Consider the following 19,902-nt stretch of genomic DNA (forward strand, 5'->3'; position numbering starts at 1 on the left):
GTTAAGTCTAATAAATGCGGTTCAGTATTAATTAACAAGTTAATAATTCAGTGAGATCAAGTGAGCTGAATGCCTAGCTAGAGGCCGCTTCAGTTCAAGTGGAATTAATGATATTAATCCACAGCTTACTCTTGACTGAACCCGTAGGGTCACACAAATAGTACGTAAACGGATCAAGTATTTAATGGCATTAAATACTCCATCTATGAATATTCGGAACCGACGGATCTTGGTTTCAGTGGGAGCTAAGATCGTCACAGGCAAGAAATGAATACTCCGGAAACGATGATATTGCCGGAAACGGAAATATGGATCGTATCGGAAATATGAATATTATCCAAGTCGTAGATGTTGCCGGAAACGGAAACATGGTACGTATCGGAAAATATTATTGGAAATGGAAATATTACCAGAATCGGAAATATTGCCGGAAACGGAAATATTGTCAGAATCGGAAATATTACCGGAATCGGAAAATAATTCCGGAAACGGAAATATTAAATATTTGTTCGAAACGGAAATTAATTCCGGAATCGGAAATATTAAATATTGTTCGTATCGGAAATAAATTCCGGAACTGGAAATTTAATCGGAAGCGTATCGTACGAATTAGCATCGGACGAGGCCTGCCGGACGAAGGCCCAGCACGAAGCCGGGACATCGCCCAGCAAGCACGCACGCCACAAGCCCAGCCAAGGCAGCGCCCAGGCCTACCACAAGGCAGGCCCAGCGCGCGCCAAGGCCACGGATGCGTGGGCCGCGCTGCGTGGGCTGCTGCTCGCACGCGCATGGGCAGCCCTTGTGGCTGCCGTGTGTGTGTGAGTTTGTGCTCATGCGTAATTCCTAAATCTACAAGAGTCAGTGTATGATTAAATTTCTATTCCTAATTGGATAAATTAATTAAATAGAATTCATGTAGGATTCTAATTTCAATTAATTCGTATCCTACAAGGATTACGATTCCTTTTCCATAACTCTATAAATAAAGGCCTAGGGGTCATTATTTATACAACAAGTTTTAAGTATTCAAAACTAAGATTTTTAAGCAGAAAAATCAGCCAATATTCTTGCCTACCTAACCGAAAATATTAGAACCTTAAGGGCGATTCTAGTTGGTCAATCTTAAGGCGGATCTGGACGTGCTGTGGACTATCTACGGAGGGACGACACTTGGAGTCCTAAAGACTTGTTCTTGTTCGGTTCGGGCGCAGCTAGGGAAGGCACGCAACAAAGAGTATGCATCTAAACTATGCTAAATGATTATGTGTAAATAATATGTTTCCTGGCTTTATGGTTTTTCCGCATGATTTATGAACTGTCATATGAATCATAACCTAACATGCTTGCATCTTGATAGTGGCTGTACACGGGCATGAAATAGCTGCCACAACACTGCATATAACACGCAAGAAGCCACAACAACAGCAGCAATCGAACAAGTACAGCAGCTACACGAGCATCTACTTGGCTGCTGTTGTTTGAGCTTCGATGCTGCTCACTTCAGTACCTTGATAGCAGCCTTGCAGCTACAAAACAGCAGCAATAAGAAAGTGTTACAGCAGCCTTAGAGCAAGAAGAGTAGAAGCAACGAGCAAGAAGAATAGCAGCCTCAGTAACACGCAAACAACAAGAGCTGTAGCTGTGCGTGCACACGAGTTTAGTGTGTGGGCGCACAGTTCTGTGCGAGCACACAGCTGTGCCTGTGCGAGCACACGAACTGGCAGATTTGATGCAGTGGCTCTGTGGTAGTTTGTGCGAGCGCACATCTTACCTTGTGCGACCACACAGCTGCGCGGAGAGCTTTAAATACGAAATCGCAGCACTTAGTTTAAACGTAATTTCATTTTTAGATTTTCATATTTTAGAATTAGCTTAGAATTCTAGAGATAGAATTAGATTAGGGCTTAGATTAGTGATATGGATTAGGATTCTTAACTTCAAATTCTTAATTCTTAGTTAATTCAATCATCAAATTTCAGATTTGTTTTCTCTTTCATTTGAGCTTTGTTCTTCATTTTGGTTCTTCATTTTTGTTCTTCAAGTTTGATGCAATTTCAACAATTCAAGGTAAAATTCTACTTTTCTTTATGATTTGTTCTTTAATTCTTTAATTGCTTCATTAATTTCATTTATGCTTTGATTTCATTGTTGAATTCTAGAATTAGTTTCATATTTTGAATTTTCCCCCAATTTTGATATTTGAATTTTCTGAATTTTGTTGATTCAATTAGTTTCATTAATTCAATTAGTTACATGATTAGGATTAGTTTTAGTTTAATTTTGATGTTAATCATGCCAGTTGAGTAGTCTTAGTCTAGAGGTTAGGGTTGAAGCCTTGGGAATGAATTTGGGAAATTTTAGGGAAATTCATGATTGATGTTGTGATTAAATTGGTGATAGGATGTCCATGACTAATTAAGTTGTTGTTGCAAATGCTAGTTGATTAGAATTGATTGGAATGCATAGTTTAGGTTTGGCAATGCAAGTGAATAGTAGGTCCTATATGCAAGTGGTCTAGTTTAGGAGTATGTGAAAGCTTTTCCATATATTAGATGCTTCGCGTGTTCCATCCGAGAGGTGGAGAAAACGTTATTAGTTTCTATTCCCCTATACACTAAGTCTTTGCATAATCATGATTGTTTTGCCCTTGTTCTTCCCTTAATTCAATTTCCATTGCCGATTCCCGAAATCTCTAGAATTTCTTTACTTGTTTGTATTTCGTGCTTTTATTGCTTTCATTAGATTAATTCAAAAACTCATTTTCCATCCGAACTGGCTTTTGAACGCATTAGATTGAAAAGTCAAACATATTCATTCTCTTGGGACGATCCCTATGCTTGCCGCTACAGTCAATATAGCCGGTTAGTTAGGAGTTTATAAATTTTGTTTGATTAGGTGGTGATCTTTCAACGACGGAAAACCACCCTATCAAAATGGCGCCGTTGGAGGAATGGCATCATTTTTTATTTTTCATTATAGTTCTCTAGTCTAGTTCATTTTTCATTTCCTTTTTCTTTGAAAACCAAAAAAATTGCAAATTCCTTTGTTTCTCAAAATGACGAATCGATTACACTTGATGATCTTCTCTTTCTTCATGATAATTTCCTAAGCTCTTTGAAATTTGAATCTCCAAAATCATTGTTGGAGAGGCTCCCTTTCATAAAGTATCTTTAAATTCAAGAAGAGCAAAGAATAGATTCTAGTTTGGATTCTTTTGAGGTCATGTCCCAACAAGTTGTAAAAGGCTTTTTGGGAATTTCTAACCTAATGCAAGAGTCTATTAAGGAAGTTTCATGGAGAAGAGATGAGTTTGAGGCTACATTGCCACCTATGCTGCATGACATTGAGGAGTTGAGTATCGGAGAGTTTGTTCCTACTCGTTCCTCTTGAGTGAATGCCTCGATGATGGTGATGAAAATCTATTTGCTCCTTTTTGCCTTGAAGTTCTTAAGTCGATTCAAATTGAGGAAAAAAGTGAATGTGCTAACCAAAAAAATTTAAAAGTGAATGAAGGATCTTATGTTGAGATTTCTTGTGCTCTTTGTGATGTGAGTGAAGTTGTTTGCGAAACTTTGGTTCCTACTCCCTTCCCTCATTCCCCATTCCGAAAGAAGAAACTCAACATTTATCCTTCATTTCCCATTTTTTTCCCTTTTTGTCCCATCTCCCACCACTTGAGGATTCTTTTTCCTCTATTGATCCTAATGATTCTCCTTGCCCAAAGGAGCATGAAGAAGGGAGTATTTCTTTTGGTTTTCATTTTGATTTTTCTTATTTTCGGTTCCCTACACCCCGTAGGCATAGAGTTGCATTCTACTTTTTGCTTGCTTCTCATTTGACTCTTGCCTACTTGTTACTCTTGGATATGTTTGCCATTGCATATGACAAACTATTGCGATCGTTGTCGGGGTACTTACTAGAGGTAAAAGTCGTCAAGCTAATGACGTAAAAAGAGCGCTTCTCGGGAGGCAACCCGTGGGTGTTGGCCATTTGGCCCATGTATACTAATTTTTCTTGATTTTTGAAGTTTTTTGTGTGCCTCAAGCTTTCTTGATGTGGAGATCTTTGCATCCAACTTTGCCATGTTCGGCTATTCCTTTTGGTGAGTGAGTTCGTTATTACGGTTCTTTGCGGGACTTGCTCCCACGACATTTCCGGTAATATCATTCTAACTCTCTTGCATTCTTTGGGGTCGGGCATCATTCATGCGGGGCATTGGTTGGATGGTAGCTGTGCCCCTCCTAGTTTTGTTTTAGGCCTTGAGGACATGGCCTAATTCAATCTTGGGGGGAGATTTTATTGTTTGGATTGCTACTTTGATCTCCATGTGATGGATTGCTTGATTTTGTGAATATTTTGGATTTTGGGCATATTTCTTGATTCGTTTCATTGATTTTCTTTATTTTCTTTTTGAATTTTATTTCCTTTTCTTTTCCTTATTTTTCCTTTCCCTTTCATTTCTTTTTCTTTCTTTTTGGTTCCTTTTCGATCTTTGTCAAGGCAAGTTTTTCTAGTTTTTAGGATTTATTCTTGATTTGGGCAAATAAAATTAGAACTTGTAGGCTAGAATGCTTTTATTCCTAATTGGTAGATCTTTGCACGATTTTCAATGTCTTGGGTTGAATCTGGGATTTAGGTGTTAAGAAAGTTGGTTAGAACTTTTGGGTAGCATGAGTTTTGAACCCTTGGTTTGTGGTAAGACGGTGTCGATCTCTCTAGTGCCTTGAAACCGGAGAGAGTAGTATTTGCTCCCATTGGTGAGGATCATGTTCATATTAGCCCAGACACATTGTATACATATATTGAGTGGCATGTGATGTGGGTAAAAATACCCCACCTACGTGGCGCCAACGTCACGCGACACGTGGCTCCTAATCATTGGTCAGCCGCCTATTTTGGTTGCCACCTAAGAATCAGCCTATGCTGATGTAAGGTTGAACTAAATGTGCTAGTCCCTTTTGAGGCCCATGGCCCATAGGGAATGTTTGATAGTGACACATGTCATTGTCTGGTAAACTAGCCAATCATGTGAAATGACTCTAGGGTTTTTCTCCAAAAGGGGGAGACTATAAATACACCCAATTCCCAATTAGGGGTGTAAATGAGCCGAGCCGGTCAATAAACTACTCGGGCTCGGGCTCGTTTAAAGCTCGTTCATGTTCGTTCATTTATTAAACGAGCCGAGCTTGAACAACTTTTGAAGCTCGCTTAATAAACGAGCTTGAACATGAACATAGGTATGCTCGTTCATTTAAGTTCATGAACAACTCGTTCATTTATGTTCATGAACAACTCGTTCATTTAGGTTCGTGAACAAGTTCGTCTAGTTATGTTATGTATCATATTTTACCATATATACGTTTTTCAAATATAAATAAAAATCATGTTTTTGACTTTTGAAATCTATAATAGAATAAAAATATTTTGAAATAAAATTTTAATTGCTAAATTAGTGCTCTTTGACTCTTTTTAAATTATTAGTTTGTTTATCAAATAAAGTAATGTACTTTAATCTTTATTATTAGATATGATTATAATTTGTAAGATTTTCAAGTGGTTATACTCTAAAGCTCGTTTAAGAATGCTCGTTCATGAAAAAAGCTCGTTTATAAACTCGGCTCGATTAATAAATGAGTCGTTCACGAACAGTTCGCGAACACAAAATCTTTTAAACGAACCGAGCTTGAACAGATTTTTGAGCTCGGTTAAAAGCTCGGGCTCGGGCTCGAGCTCGCATAAGTTAAATGAACATGAACATGAACAGGGTAAAGCTCGGCTCGGCTCGGCTCGTTTACACCCCTATTCCCAATAAATGGACACATAATTCTAGATAGAGAAACATTCTACAACTTACCTTTAATGCTTTCTGTTCATTAATTACATCTTCCTTAAAACCCGTGTCTTACTTAAGCATCGGAGGGAATATTCCTTCGAGAATATTCTTGTTTTGTAGGTACGCCGCCGACGTGGACTGGACTCGACACTACGTGGAACCTGATACCTCCTCGTCATCATCCAAAGGAAAAACTCCCACAATATTTGGCCCCGTCTGTGGGGAGGTAAGGTAACATGTTAGACGTCCAGCACTTCGGAGACGCGCCCATCAATCAAAACGAAAACGACGAAACCGCAATGAATGGTGATCGTCCTCCTCGAGGGAGGGACGACAGAAGCCACCAGTCTGTAGGGCAGGACGGCCGTCTTGAACCTCCTCCTGAGTCACAACCCGAGCAGGTCCAAGTGGAGGATGAGACGGGTCAACCTTCGATTCCTCCAGGTGGTCACTTGAGGGCTGACGCCGACACAGTTATGGAAGAGAACCCAGACTTGCCGGTGTCTGCTGGGCAGCTCAAAGATATCCTGGCTGGATTCAAAGCACAGATGGACACTCTCCAAGAAGAGATCAAGATTATCCGTTCTCAGTCTCATGGGACGGGAATTCCTTTCTTTAATGGACTCACTCGGTCTAATGTCTGGCGGCAAGACCAAGCACGAAATGACGATCATGACAGACGCTTTGACCGAACAAGAACTTCTTTCCAGCCTATAGCTCCGCGTCGGATCCTGCCAACCTCTCGGCCTGAACCTGGACCGTCCAGAAGAGTACCGATCATCCAGCTAGATAGGCCCCAAGAAACTGAGCTGTCAGATACAGGTTCCACCCTGTCATGCAAGATTCACCCCTTGCTTCTCCTTCGCGCCGCCTCACCAGGACTCATGTCAGTCGCGCGGACAGCGAGCGGCGTAGAACATCCCAGAATAGAAGGCAGGACCCGATATGCCATATTCAACAGGGAGTAGCCGGCATTATCCTCGATTACACCACCCCATTCTGTGCTGATATCATGAATGCTCCCAAGGAGCCTAAAGTAAAGACGCCAGCTATTGACGCCTATGAAGGCACGTCTGATCCTGATGTACACCTCTTGGCCTATCGGCATCATATGTATGTCCAGGGAACTACTGATGCAACTTGGTGCAAATACTTCCCGTCCACTCTGAAAGGGGTTGCCTCCAAATGGTTCGAGAAGTTGCCTGCGGGAACGATCAACACATATGCCGAATTGGAGATGTTATTTTCAGCAAGATTTATGGCTTATAAAGTGTTAGGTTATGATACATATGATATTACATAAATCATGCGGAAACAACCATCAACCCAGGATTACATATTATTTACACATAATCATATAGCATAATTTAGATGCATACTCTTTGTTGCGTGCCCTCCCTAGCTGCGCCCGAACCGAACAAGAACAAGTCTTTAGGACTCCAAGTGTCGTCCCTCCGTAGATAGTCCACAGCACGTCCGGATCCGCCTTAAGATTGACCAACTAGAATCGCCCTTAAGGTACTAGAATTTTCGGCACTTTTGAGCAAGATGTGTGGCTGAATTTTTCTCTCAAAAACTCACTTTGAATACTTTGAAACTCGTTATAAATTGTGAACCCAGGCCACATATTTATAGGGGTATGGAAAGGGAATTGGAATCCTATTCAGATACAAATTAATTAAACCTAGAATCCTACAAGAACTCTAATTTAATTAATTTATCAAATAGAATTAGGAATTTAATCATTAACCGAACTCTGCACGTTTTAGGAAACGTGCACGAACACAAACACTTACGCACACACACACGGCAGCCACGATGGGCCTCCCATGCGTGCGTGCGAGCAGCAGCCCACGCAGCGAGGCCTGCGCGAGCCACAAGCCCACGCAAGCACCCGCGCGCGCTGCGCGCGCTGTGCGCGCTGCCACGGCCTGCTGGGCCTGGCCTTGCGCTGGGCCTGGCGTGGCTGTTTGTGTGGCGCGCTTGGCTTGCTGGGCGATGGCCTGGCTTCGTGCTGGGCCCTCGTCCGGCAGGCCTCGTCCGATGCTTATTCGTACGATACGCTTCCGATTAAATTTCCGATTCCGGAATTCATTTCCGATACGAACAATATTTAACATTTCCGATTCCGGAATTAATTTCCGTTTCGAACAAATATTTAATATTTCCGTTTCCGGAATTATTTTCCGATTCCGGTAATATTTCCGATTCTGACAATATTTCCGTTTCCGGCAATATTTCCGATTCTGGTAATATTTCCATTTCCGATAATATTTTCCGATACGTACCATGTTTCCGTTTCCGGCAACATCTACGACTTGGATAATATTTATATTTCCGATACGATCCATATTTCCGTTTCCGGTAATATCATCGTTTCCGGAGTATTCATTTCTTGCCTGTGACGATCTCAGCTCCCACTGAAACCAAGATCCGTCGATTCCGAATATCCATAGATAGAGTATTTAATGCCATTAAATACTTGATCCGTTTACGTACTATTTGTGTGACCCTAAGGGTTCAGTCAAGAGTAAGCTGTGGATTAATATCATTAATTCCACTTGAACTGAAGCGGCCTCTAGCTAGGCATTCAGCTCACTTGATCTCACTGAATTATTAACTTGTTAATTAATACTGAACCGCATTTATTAGACTTAACATAGAATGCATACTTGGACCAAGGGCATTATTTCCTTCAGTCTCCCACTTATCCTTAGGGACAAGTGTGCATTTCCTAATTCCTTTGTCGCTCGATGCTTGCTCTTGAACATAAGGTAAGAGTTGTCATCCTTATTATGTCCAGAGGTGTTCCTCGGTTTCAGAGTTCAACTGATCAAATAAACAGATAATCATAGCCTATGATTCATCCGAGCACGGCCATGCATTTCACAGTTTCTAGCTCTCCGAGTGGCCTTGTACAACTTTTAAGCATCTCATCCCGATTTATGGGAGGACAATCCCAATCTTGCGATCTTGAGATTAGACTTCGTTTGATAGGTGATTACCTGAGCGTTGCCTTTATAGCCTCCTTTTACGGTGCGACGGTTGGTCAACGTCAAAGCAACCAGTTCTCAAACAAGTAATCTCAAATCACTCAGGTATTGAGGATTCAGTATCTAATAATTTAATGAAATTTACTTATGACAGAATTTCATCTCTTACAGTAAAGTTTCATAGGTCTTGTCCGATACTAGTCTTCCCAAAGTAAGTATCTATGCAAATGATTATGACATTGCCATGTCCACATAGTTCAAGAAACAGAACTACTAGTCATCTTGCATTCTAATCGTCTAACGTTTTCTATGCGTCCAATTTTATAGAAAACTCCGACTAGGGACCATTTTCAACCTTTGACATTCAAGTTCACTTGATAGACATTTCTTAGTCACAGGACTGGTCCTGACAGTCTATCTTGAATATATCGTCAAATTTGAAGGGACTCATCATTTAATACTAAACCAAGATTAAATGGAATATGAAAATACATTTCATATATGATAAATGTTCAACCCCAATGTTTTATAACCATGGGCCTCAAACCCATCTTCTAAAACAATTCATGGAATTCAAAGCTATGCTTGATTTCCAGTGCTACAACGTGAGTGTTGCTTCTCACTTGTTGCATAGGTTTAGTTATCATGCTTTGCCAATCTTAATATCCTTTTCATCGAATGTTCTTCGAGATATGATGATAAGATCTTTTCGAGTTTGTTTATTATGTGATCTAGTCTTTCTTACTTCGATGGTGGTTTTACTCATTTTGCAATGAAGAACCATCAAGTTAGCAGACGTTTTTCTTGCTTCAAGAGTGGTTCTACGCATTTTTCAATGAAGAACCATCAAGCCAGCAGATAGGTGATCTACCCAAGTTCAGTGAAGAACTTTAAACAACCCTGTTTTATTGCTTCTTAGGCAATAATTACTTTTACTTCAACTGTATAGGTTGCTAGTGATGCTTTGTTTGGATTTACCTATCCAGGCAGTTCATAGATATGTGGAAGATTCTCCAACTATATCTTAGAACATAGAAATTATTATTTTAATTTCCCACGCAACAACTCATGGTCTCCAACCCATGTTGCCATTTTCAAAACACGATGCTCTATAGCTCGTCCTTATCAATGGTTAACTCCAAAGGGTCTTGCTTGATCCTTTGCCAGTGTTTATGCGTGTAGCATCAATATTTAGCATATCTTTATTTCCTTGAATCAAGAACTATTCCTATGTACCTTTTCAAGTACCATAAGTATTCTTGATCTCAATCTAGTTGATCTTTACTTAGATCAATAGAGATTGGTATATGTTCGTCATGGCTAAAGTCATACGATACGTTTTTGGCGATCCTTATATTATATCATACATGATAAATTCTTTTGCAGAATAATTCCCAATTGAATTCTATTCATGTAACTTTAGCTTATCTAGTTTCAGTAGATACTAAATTCAGCTAAATTCTTTGACATATAATATAGGTTAAGAATCTTATTTAGATCCTTTGATGTTTAACTAGTAAATGCTTATACATAGTTCAAACATCCTTTACTTAGATTTATTCACATGGGTCGAATATCTCCAATGGAGACTTTCGTGTTTGATTTAGTAAATGCCATTACTTAATCCAAAACAATATCATAAGATCTTTGTAAATAGATCTTAATACCCAGTATGTACTAAGTTTCGCCATGGTCCATCATTGATGAATAATTTCAAATCTAAGTCATTAGTATTTGAATGTTATTTCACAATAGAGAGATATGTGTGTAATACACATAGGACCAATTAAGTTTTAAGTACTCCCACTAAACTTCTTATATATCTATAAGAATCATGTATATTTTATGAAACTAAAATGCTTATTAGCTTCACTTAAAATACAGTTCCAATTCCCAATTGCTTGCTTAAATCTGTACTTAGATTTTATAAGCTAGCTTTCCTTTTCAAGCATTTATTTGTATCCACAAATTCTATGACATACCATGTACATATTATATTCCAACATTTGATTGAGGAATACGTTTTGTCATCCAATTGCCATATGTACCAATATGCAATCATTGCTTGAATTATAGACTTAAGCATTACGATTTTGCATGAGGTTTCAACACAATCCATGCCATGAATTTGCTTTTAACCTTTAGCAACTAATCTAGCTTTGTGTGTGAACACAATTCCATGTTTGATGGTTTTTATCCTTAAAACAAACTTGCAACCAATAGGTGTGAAACTATTCTTGCAAATCAACAAAATTTCAATTTTGTCATCAAAACATTGAGTATGTTTTATGGCCTTTAACCAATTAAACATATAGTCTATATATGGCCTCTAACCATTTTAGGGAATCTGGGTTTCGTCATAGCTTTCTTACAAGTCACTTCTTTTGGTTTGACTGCAAGTTGTAGGTTTCTTTACTATCTAATAGAAGAATTGCATAGTTTCAGTGACTTGAATTCTATGCCTACTTGGGTATAGAACATCAAACAATAGAATATCAATAGCCACTTGAAAGTCCTTTGAATATTCTGTTCTCCTTGAAGCACTTGTAAAGTCTTCTAAGAGATGTCTATTCTTTAAAGCCACTTCTAAAGTCCTTAAAGAATAAGTTCGGTTTTTTTTCTGAAGCACTTCGAAAAGCCTCCGGAATGTCCGTTTATGTTTGTTGTTCGCCTCGAAGACTTTCGAGGTCTATTTTCTCCCACTTGTCATTTTGGAAACGAATCTCCAAAAGGACATTATTTCGAGCAAACAAACATTATGTTCTCAAAAATTCGTGGTAGAAACAATACCCTTGTGTCTCATTTGAATAAATCACAATGAAACATATATCTAGACTTGGGCCTTAGTTTGTTGAATAACAAACACTAAGCTCCCACTGAGTTTAGCAACTCTTTAGATATATATAATTGAAAAGATATCCTGAAATTACTTTTCAATAGCTTTGACGAATTTGGTTTAGTTTGGTGGTAGTTGAGCATTTTGTTTTAGAAATTATAGGAAAAGTCTTTATGATTCATCATTGATCGAATCAAGTACTAATTGACTTCGATTATTCCAACTACGATATGCCATATCTTATGGACCTAGATTGTGAAATTACAACACACAATCATTGATGATCATATTTGGTCTCAAGTAATCATCAACATGATCTAACCTAGATCTTTAAGATTTCTTGCCAAGTGGATTTTATACTTCTGAATCTTGGAACTACCCAAACAGATTCAACTTATATCACATTTGAGTCAATAAACCTATATTCACTCAAATCCATAAAGTCATAAAATCTTTCTTTAGCTTTGAACTCTATCGTCTAGGCGTTCTAACAATAGTTCATATCTTTTGTTACTTTCAACAAGTAAGACTAGCTTGTCTTAAGTTGATCTAGAAATCAACCAACTTTAAAAAGTCCATTAAAATAGAGCTTTTGAATGTTAACTTGTTGATATGGTCTAAGCAACAATGCCAAAGATTAGTGGAACTCAAATCAAGGGGTTGATTTGAACCTAGTAAAGTTCTTTAAAGAGTTGTTTGTTTTAATCAAGCATATTGACTCATTCCGTAAATGACCATTTCATTCAAATAAACAAACAAACAAGCATTGTTTTTGTTCTTCTGAATGTGAGTCTTTCTGTGTTTGAAGCAGAAATTTAGGTATGTTGATTATGGAACAAAATAGCCATTAAGTTCCAGCCTTTGAAAGGACTTAAAACAAACTAGATTACCCTACAACTAATGTAGCATTGCCATGCTTCATTTCCCACTTGTAGGTCATTAGTGTATCCTAGCTTCCATTGTTTGAGTTATTACCGAAGTGAGAACCTCAAGCGGTATATGATACCAAGGAAGTTTGATTGCTAGGTCACTTTTCTTTAAACATAAACTTATAGGTAGAACCGGAATCGTAAATTCCTTTCATTTGTTCCTTTGTTTTCCTATTTCTTGTACCCTTTCTTATAGTCTTAAGAATTGAATTCTCTAGTGTTGACTTTTATACTTTGTTAGACATGTCCAATGTCACTCCAACAAGGTTCTTACCATTTAATTTATGTTGAATATTCTGTTTCAACTAGATGATCTTACCAGAAGCTTCTAAAGTTCTCTAAGCATCGATCTATTCGGATGTCTAGGGATTAGAGTCATTCGAGAATTAAATGGACAAAGATATTAGGTTGTTAACCATTGGTAAGGCTGAGCGTTTAAACTCAATGCTTTATGATCTCAAAACTACATTGTATTTTGAATTCACAAGCACCAATTGGTTTGCCATTCGATTTTGATATTCGAAAACAACCATAAAAGTCGATATAAGAAACGTACATTTTAAATTGCTCACTTTCTCTCTTTTCCGTGAATCGTTCTTGGATTCACTACCAATCGAGGAAATTTACTTTTACCTTTCTAAAAGGATTTATTGCAGTGCAAGATATTTAATTATAAACAATAATTAAAACATACATTGAAGCATGCAAAGTCTAAACATTTATCATGAATAATAACTTGAAATTAAAGCAACCATGCAATTCAAACAAGTTATTAGCATTTTATTCGATTTTATTGTTCCGGCAGGTGTGAATAAAATGATTCCAAGATCCTAAAATCATTGAAGAACTAAGCACAGTTTGTCGACTTAATCCTAAAACATCTTAGGTAAGCAAAAGCCTTTTGCTAATAGTCTAGAAACTATTCTTGGTTGATAGGTACGTCTAAGAACTTATTAGGTAAACCTATCGATTTTGCCACGACATAAAAGGACTCCTTACTTATATCGTTGAGTTTCACCAAAACTAACATGTACTCACAATTATTTGTGTACCTTGCCCCTTTAGGACCAATAAGTAACACCTCGCTGAGCGAAAACTATTACTAGATTGATGTAAAGGATATCCAAGCAAGTGTATATTTTGGCATGGCACCTTATAACTCAATTTTTAAGTTTGGAACTTAAGGCTCTTACTATGTTGGTTAGATTTTAAGTGAACTAAAATCCTTAATCATGCAACATAATCAAGCCATAATCTTACGCATAATTAAGACATATTTAAAGCAATAAATAACTTAAAGCATGCATCAGATAAATGTGATCTAGTATGGCCCGACTTCATCTTGAAGCTTTGACTTCAAAGTCCGTCTTGAAAATCTCCGTGGGAGGCACCATTTTCTTCAAATAGGATAAGCTATAACTAATTACAACTATTTGATGGTACGCAGACCATATTTGAATTGAAAAATAACTTTGGTACTTTAGACCAATTACATTCAAATTAATGGTACGCAGACCATATTTTCTATCCTATTTGGGCCATACTAGTCACTTCATAACCTGCAAAACAGTACATATACAATATATACCATTCACCCATTCATTATCATGAATGGCCCACATAGCTGGTTAGTAAAACACATTATGCATCACGTAAACATTTGCAGCAATTAATCAAGGGCACCAATAATCTACCAATTATTCAGTCCTTATTAATTCTAATCAAGTTGTTTTAACCTTAAGGATTTGTAGACCTAATCAAGAGTTTTATGACTAAAAAGCGCTCCCACTTAAACCAATAAATTCATATGCTTTACTAATTTTAAACATAAAAATGTATTTCTAGTCTAACCGGAAACATACAATTTTGATTAAAATTTAAAGCTCATATAAATTTATAATTGAATCCAAAAAGTTTAATTTAATTTCAGTCGTTATTTAAATTAATTCATGATTTTAATTTTAGTAAAATAATTAGAATAAATAACATTTATTATAATTACAATATTCAAAATTAAAATCCAAGAAAATAATTTAAATTATTAATTTTAAAATTAATTAAAATTACGTGAACTGAAATTTTCAAATTAAACATTCAAAACGATCTAATCGTAACGCAAACACCCTACGCATTGCACGCCCATGGGCCGCACGCATACAGCCATTGCTGGCCATATGCGCGCAGCCCATGCGCTCGTCGCATAGCTGCTGCTCTACCAATCGCAAGCCATCGCACGCTGTGGTGCTCGCTGCGCGCGCGCCAGCGCTCGTCGCACGCGAGCCATCGCTCGCAGTGCGCGCTCGCCAGCGCTTGCTGTGCGCGCGAGCCATCGCTCGCTGGGCGCGCGACATCGCTCGTTGGGCGCGCGACATCGCTCGCTGGGCGCGCGACATCGCTCGCTGGGCGCGCGACATCGCTCGCTGTGCGCGCGAGCAACGCTGGGCGCAGCGCTCGTGGCACGCGAGCTTGCGCTCGCTGCGCGCGAGGCTGCGCGCTCTTGCGCGAGGCAGTGCGCGTTGTGGCGCAGCTCGCTTGCTGCCCACACGCGACTGCCTTGGCTTGCCTTTCGCCCATGCCCATTTGTTCATATCTCGTGGCCCACGACACAAGGCAGGGTTGCTGCCTTGTGCTCGTGCACTACGCCCTTGCTCATTGCATTCGTGCCGCACGGGCGACGAGCTCCCTTGCTCGTCGTCGCATGCCCGCACTATACAACACCCCTTAAGGGTGACACGAAGCGTCCATTGCTTTGTGCGTGCAAGTTATATGAACGAATCGCATAAAAATTTAAAATTTATATTTAAAATTAATGACAAATTAATAAATAATATTAATTTCATAATTTTAGGGCGAAAAATCAAAAATTTATTATTCAATTGATTTCCGATTGTTATGGATTCAAGTCTAGGTCATAAAAATTTAAAATTTATCATAAATTTACAATTTTTATGGTGGTTTTTAATCATAGGTTTCTAATTAAATTATAATTAATTATGAAAATCAAATTAATTCTAAATTATTCTAATTTTCAACAAATTAATCATAATTACAAATTAGATTGCATAATTAACAAGGCTAGGCATTCAAACTTGTTAAAAATATACAATAGGTCAATCAAAAATTCAAGATTTATCAACAAGAATCGCAAATATTTAATTTAACATCTTAAATTTACGAAATTTTGCATTCGAAAAACTAAAACCTTCGAAAAGTCATAGTTAGGCTTCGAATTTGAGAATTTTGGGTTCGGCAGAAAAATCACTCGAATTGGAATGAGTAATGAAGAAACTGCCGAAAAACTGCGTACGTATAATTAAATAAACGCAATTTGCAATTAATTAACAATTACGAAAATTAATCACCCCTTTTAATTCTTGCAAATTTGTAATATTTAACCATGTTCATGCAATTTAGATTATGAAAATAATAAGGGGCTCGTGATACCACTGTTAGGTTATGATACATATGATATTACATAAATCATGCGGAAACAACCATCAACCCAGGATTACATATTATTTACACATAATCATATAGCATAATTTAGATGCATACTCTTTGTTGCGTGCCCTCCCTAGCTGCGCCCGAACCGAACAAGAACAAGTCTTTAGGACTCCAAGTGTCGTCCCTCCGTAGATAGTCCACAGCACGTCCGGATCCGCCTTAAGATTGACCAACTAGAATCGCCCTTAAGGTACTAGAATTTTCGGCACTTTTGAGCAAGATGTGTGGCTGAATTTTTCTCTCAAAAACTCACTTTGAATACTTTGAAACTCGTTATAAATTGTGAACCCAGGCCACATATTTATAGGGGTATGGAAAGGGAATTGGAATCCTATTCAGATACAAATTAATTAAACCTAGAATCCTACAAGAACTCTAATTTAATTAATTTATCAAATAGAATTAGGAATTTAATCATTAACCGAACTCTGCACGTTTTAGGAAACGTGCACGAACACAAACACTTACGCACACACACACGGCAGCCACGATGGGCCGCCCATGCGTGCGTGCGAGCAGCAGCCCACGCAGCGAGGCCTGCGCGAGCCACAAGCCCACGCAAGCACCCGCGCGCGCTGCGCGCGCTGTGCGCGCTGCCACGGCCCTGCTGGGCCTGGCCTTGCGCTGGGCCTGGCGTGGCTGTTTGTGTGGCGCGCTTGGCTTGCTGGGCGATGGCCTGGCTTCGTGCTGGGCCCTCGTCCGGCAGGCCTCGTCCGATGCTTATTCGTACGATACGCTTCCGATTAAATTTCCGATTCCGGAATTCATTTCCGATACGAACAATATTTAACATTTCCGATTCCGGAATTAATTTCCGTTTCGAACAAATATTTAATATTTCCGTTTCCGGAATTATTTTCCGATTCCGGTAATATTTCCGATTCTGACAATATTTCCGTTTCCGGCAATATTTCCGATTCTGGTAATATTTCCATTTCCGATAATATTTTCCGATACGTACCATGTTTCCGTTTCCGGCAACATCTACGACTTGGATAATATTTATATTTCCGATACGATCCATATTTCCGTTTCCGGTAATATCATCGTTTCCGGAGTATTCATTTCTTGCCTGTGACGATCTCAGCTCCCACTGAAACCAAGATCCGTCGATTCCGAATATCCATAGATAGAGTATTTAATGCCATTAAATACTTGATCCGTTTACGTACTATTTGTGTGACCCTACGGGTTCAGTCAAAAGTAAGCTGTGGATTAATATCATTAATTCCACTTGAACTGAAGCGGCCTCTAGCTAGGCATTCAGCTCACTTGATCTCACTGAATTATTAACTTGTTAATTAGTACTGAACCGCATTTATTAGACTTAACATAGAATGCATACTTGGACCAAGGGCATTATTTCCTTCATAAAGAAGAGAAAAAGACGAGCATGCATTTGGGTCGAATACAGCAAGGAAAAGATGAATCTTTGCGAAGTTATGTTCGACGTTTCAATTTGGAATCGGGACAGATTCCAGACCTACCTGACGGGGTGGCGTTTGATAATTTATTTAGGAGACTTAAGAAGGGGTCCTTTAAGTTCGATTTGGTGAAGAAAAGTGTGAGAACTATGGCCGACGCTCTGGATGAGGCCGAGTCCTTTATTCATGCCACTGAAATTTGCTCCGTCCCCAAAGAGTCTAAGAGAACGGAGGCCACAGATCATCCCCAGCGCAAGGACAAGTCAGACAAAAAGACCAGCCGTCCGAATGGGACATGGGCCATTGAAAAGAAAGGATATGAAGAAGACCGCTCCCAAGGACAGAAGAGAGGACGACCCTATGACAAAGAAAGGTTCGAATACAACACTGACCTGTATACGATACTGCTAGATGTAAGTGATAGGTATGAGATTGATCGACCGTTCCCCATGAAGTCGCCGGTGGAAACTCGGGACAGCTCGCTTTACTGTAAGTTCCATTGTGATGTGGGACATGAAACAAAAGATTGCAAGTCCCTACGAAGGGCTCTCGATGGATTAGCCGCTAAAGGGTTTCTGAAATCCTATCTCAGCCCAAGCACAGGGGGAAGTGATGACAACGACACTGACCCAGAAATTGTGGCCGTCATCTCAGGAGGTCTAGCCGCTGGGGGCCCAACAATGAGAGGTCAAAAAGACTATGCAAGCCGGTTGGGACAGGTCATGTTGTCTGGAAAAGCTCCGATTTGTGAATCTGACAGGGCAAGATCGCCACTCCTCATGACGACCCCTTAGTTATTGAATTGAAGGTAGCAAACCTCAAAGTAAGGCGTATCTTAGTAGATACGGGGATTCCGTCGGACATTATCAGCACAGCTTGTCTAAGTCGTCTTGAGCATGACCCAAAGACAATTGAAAAGATACATTATCCGATCATTGGATTCGGAGGCGGCATAATTCATCCCCAGGGGATAATTACTCTGCCCCTACGAGTTGGAGGCCGGCATCAAAGTAAGAACTTGAACGCCCGCTTTCTAATTGTAAAGGACCTCACTGCTTACAATATCATACTGGGTCGTCCAACTTTGAATCAGGCCAAGGCAGTGGTCGTCACTCATCTTATGCTCATGAAGTATGCCTGTGATAAAGGTCAGGTCGGCATAATTCATGGTGATCAACAGCTAGCAAGAGATTGTTATCTCACTACGCTAAGTCCCGAGGCTTGGGGGAAAACTGACGAAGCAAGAGCAAGCTCAAAAAGAAAACTAGATGAGATGGAGGAGAAAGTCAAGAAGGATACCTTTACCATTGCCACGGCTCACATGGAAACAAGGCGGCCTGAGCGGTTGGTGGACATTATGAAATCATCCTTGATGAAGCCCGTCCAGATAGGACGGTGCCAATAGGGGTCTCTCCTGACGACCAGCTTGGGGCACACTTGGTCACTCTCCTGAGGGAATTCCAGGACATTTTTGCTTTTGCTGTGGAGGAGATGCCAGGCATTGATCCAAGCATAGCCGTCCACAAGCTCAATGTAGATGAGTCCTTAAAACCTGTTCGTTAGAAGAAGAGAAATCATGGGGAAGCAAGAAACAAAGTCGCAGCCGAAGAAGTGGAGAAGTTGTTGGAGGCTGGGTTCATTCGGCCAAGTCAATATCCAGATTGGGTGGCAAATGTAGTGTTGGTGCCGAAGCCCAACAAATCCTGGAGAATGTGTGTGGACTATACAGATTTAAACAAGGCTTGCCCAAAAGACAGCTTCCCTCTACCCAAGATAGACCGGTTGGTAGATTCAACGGCTAGTCATGCTTTGATGTCTTTCATGGACGCATACTCGGGCTTTCACCAAATTCCTTTGTGGCCAGATGATCGGGAAAAAACGTCATTTGTTACTGAGCAAGGCCTATACTGTTACAAAGTGATGCCGTTTGGTTTAAAGAATGCGCCAGCCACATTTCAACGTCTAGTCAACACTGTCTTCTCTAGTCAGTTAGGGCGAAACATCGAAGCTTACATTGATGATATGATAGTAAAAAGCAAGCAACGTGAAGAACACTTGGCTAACTTAAGAGAAACTTTTGAGACGCTCCGAAAATATCAGATGAGGTTGAATCCAAAGAAGTGTGTTTTTGGGGTAACGGTTGGAAAATTCTTGGGATTCCTTATTGATGAAAGGGGAATCGAGGCCAATCCTGATAAAGTACAAGCAGTAATAGATATGACGTCGCCAAAATCAGTCAAGGAAGTCCAACGCCTGACGGGATGTCTAGCGGCCCTGGGGCGGTTCTTATCAAGGGAAGGTGACAAGTGTCATTACTTCTTCGGCACAATGAAGAAGAAGAGCAAATTTGAATGGACTGAGTCGGCAGAAACTGCCTTCGTCC

The 19,902-nt window shown here is 39.5% G+C and overlaps 1 protein-coding gene across 1 annotated transcript; it reads left to right on the forward strand.

Annotated features, from left to right (window-relative positions):
• The first annotated feature begins 6,845 nt into the window (after positions 1-6,845).
• Positions 6,846-18,924, forward strand: LOC130471605 (uncharacterized). Its single transcript, XM_056841838.1, has 3 exons — positions 6,846-7,103; positions 17,570-18,238; positions 18,280-18,924. The coding sequence occupies exons 1-3, from the start codon at positions 6,846-6,848 to the stop codon at positions 18,922-18,924; spliced, it is 1,572 nt and encodes a 523-aa protein (XP_056697816.1).
• The last annotated feature ends 978 nt before the right edge of the window (positions 18,925-19,902 follow it).

The sequence above is a fragment of the Spinacia oleracea genome, chromosome 4, assembly GCF_020520425.1.
Source record: "Spinacia oleracea cultivar Varoflay chromosome 4, BTI_SOV_V1, whole genome shotgun sequence".
NCBI classification, from domain to species: domain Eukaryota; kingdom Viridiplantae; phylum Streptophyta; class Magnoliopsida; order Caryophyllales; family Amaranthaceae; genus Spinacia; species Spinacia oleracea.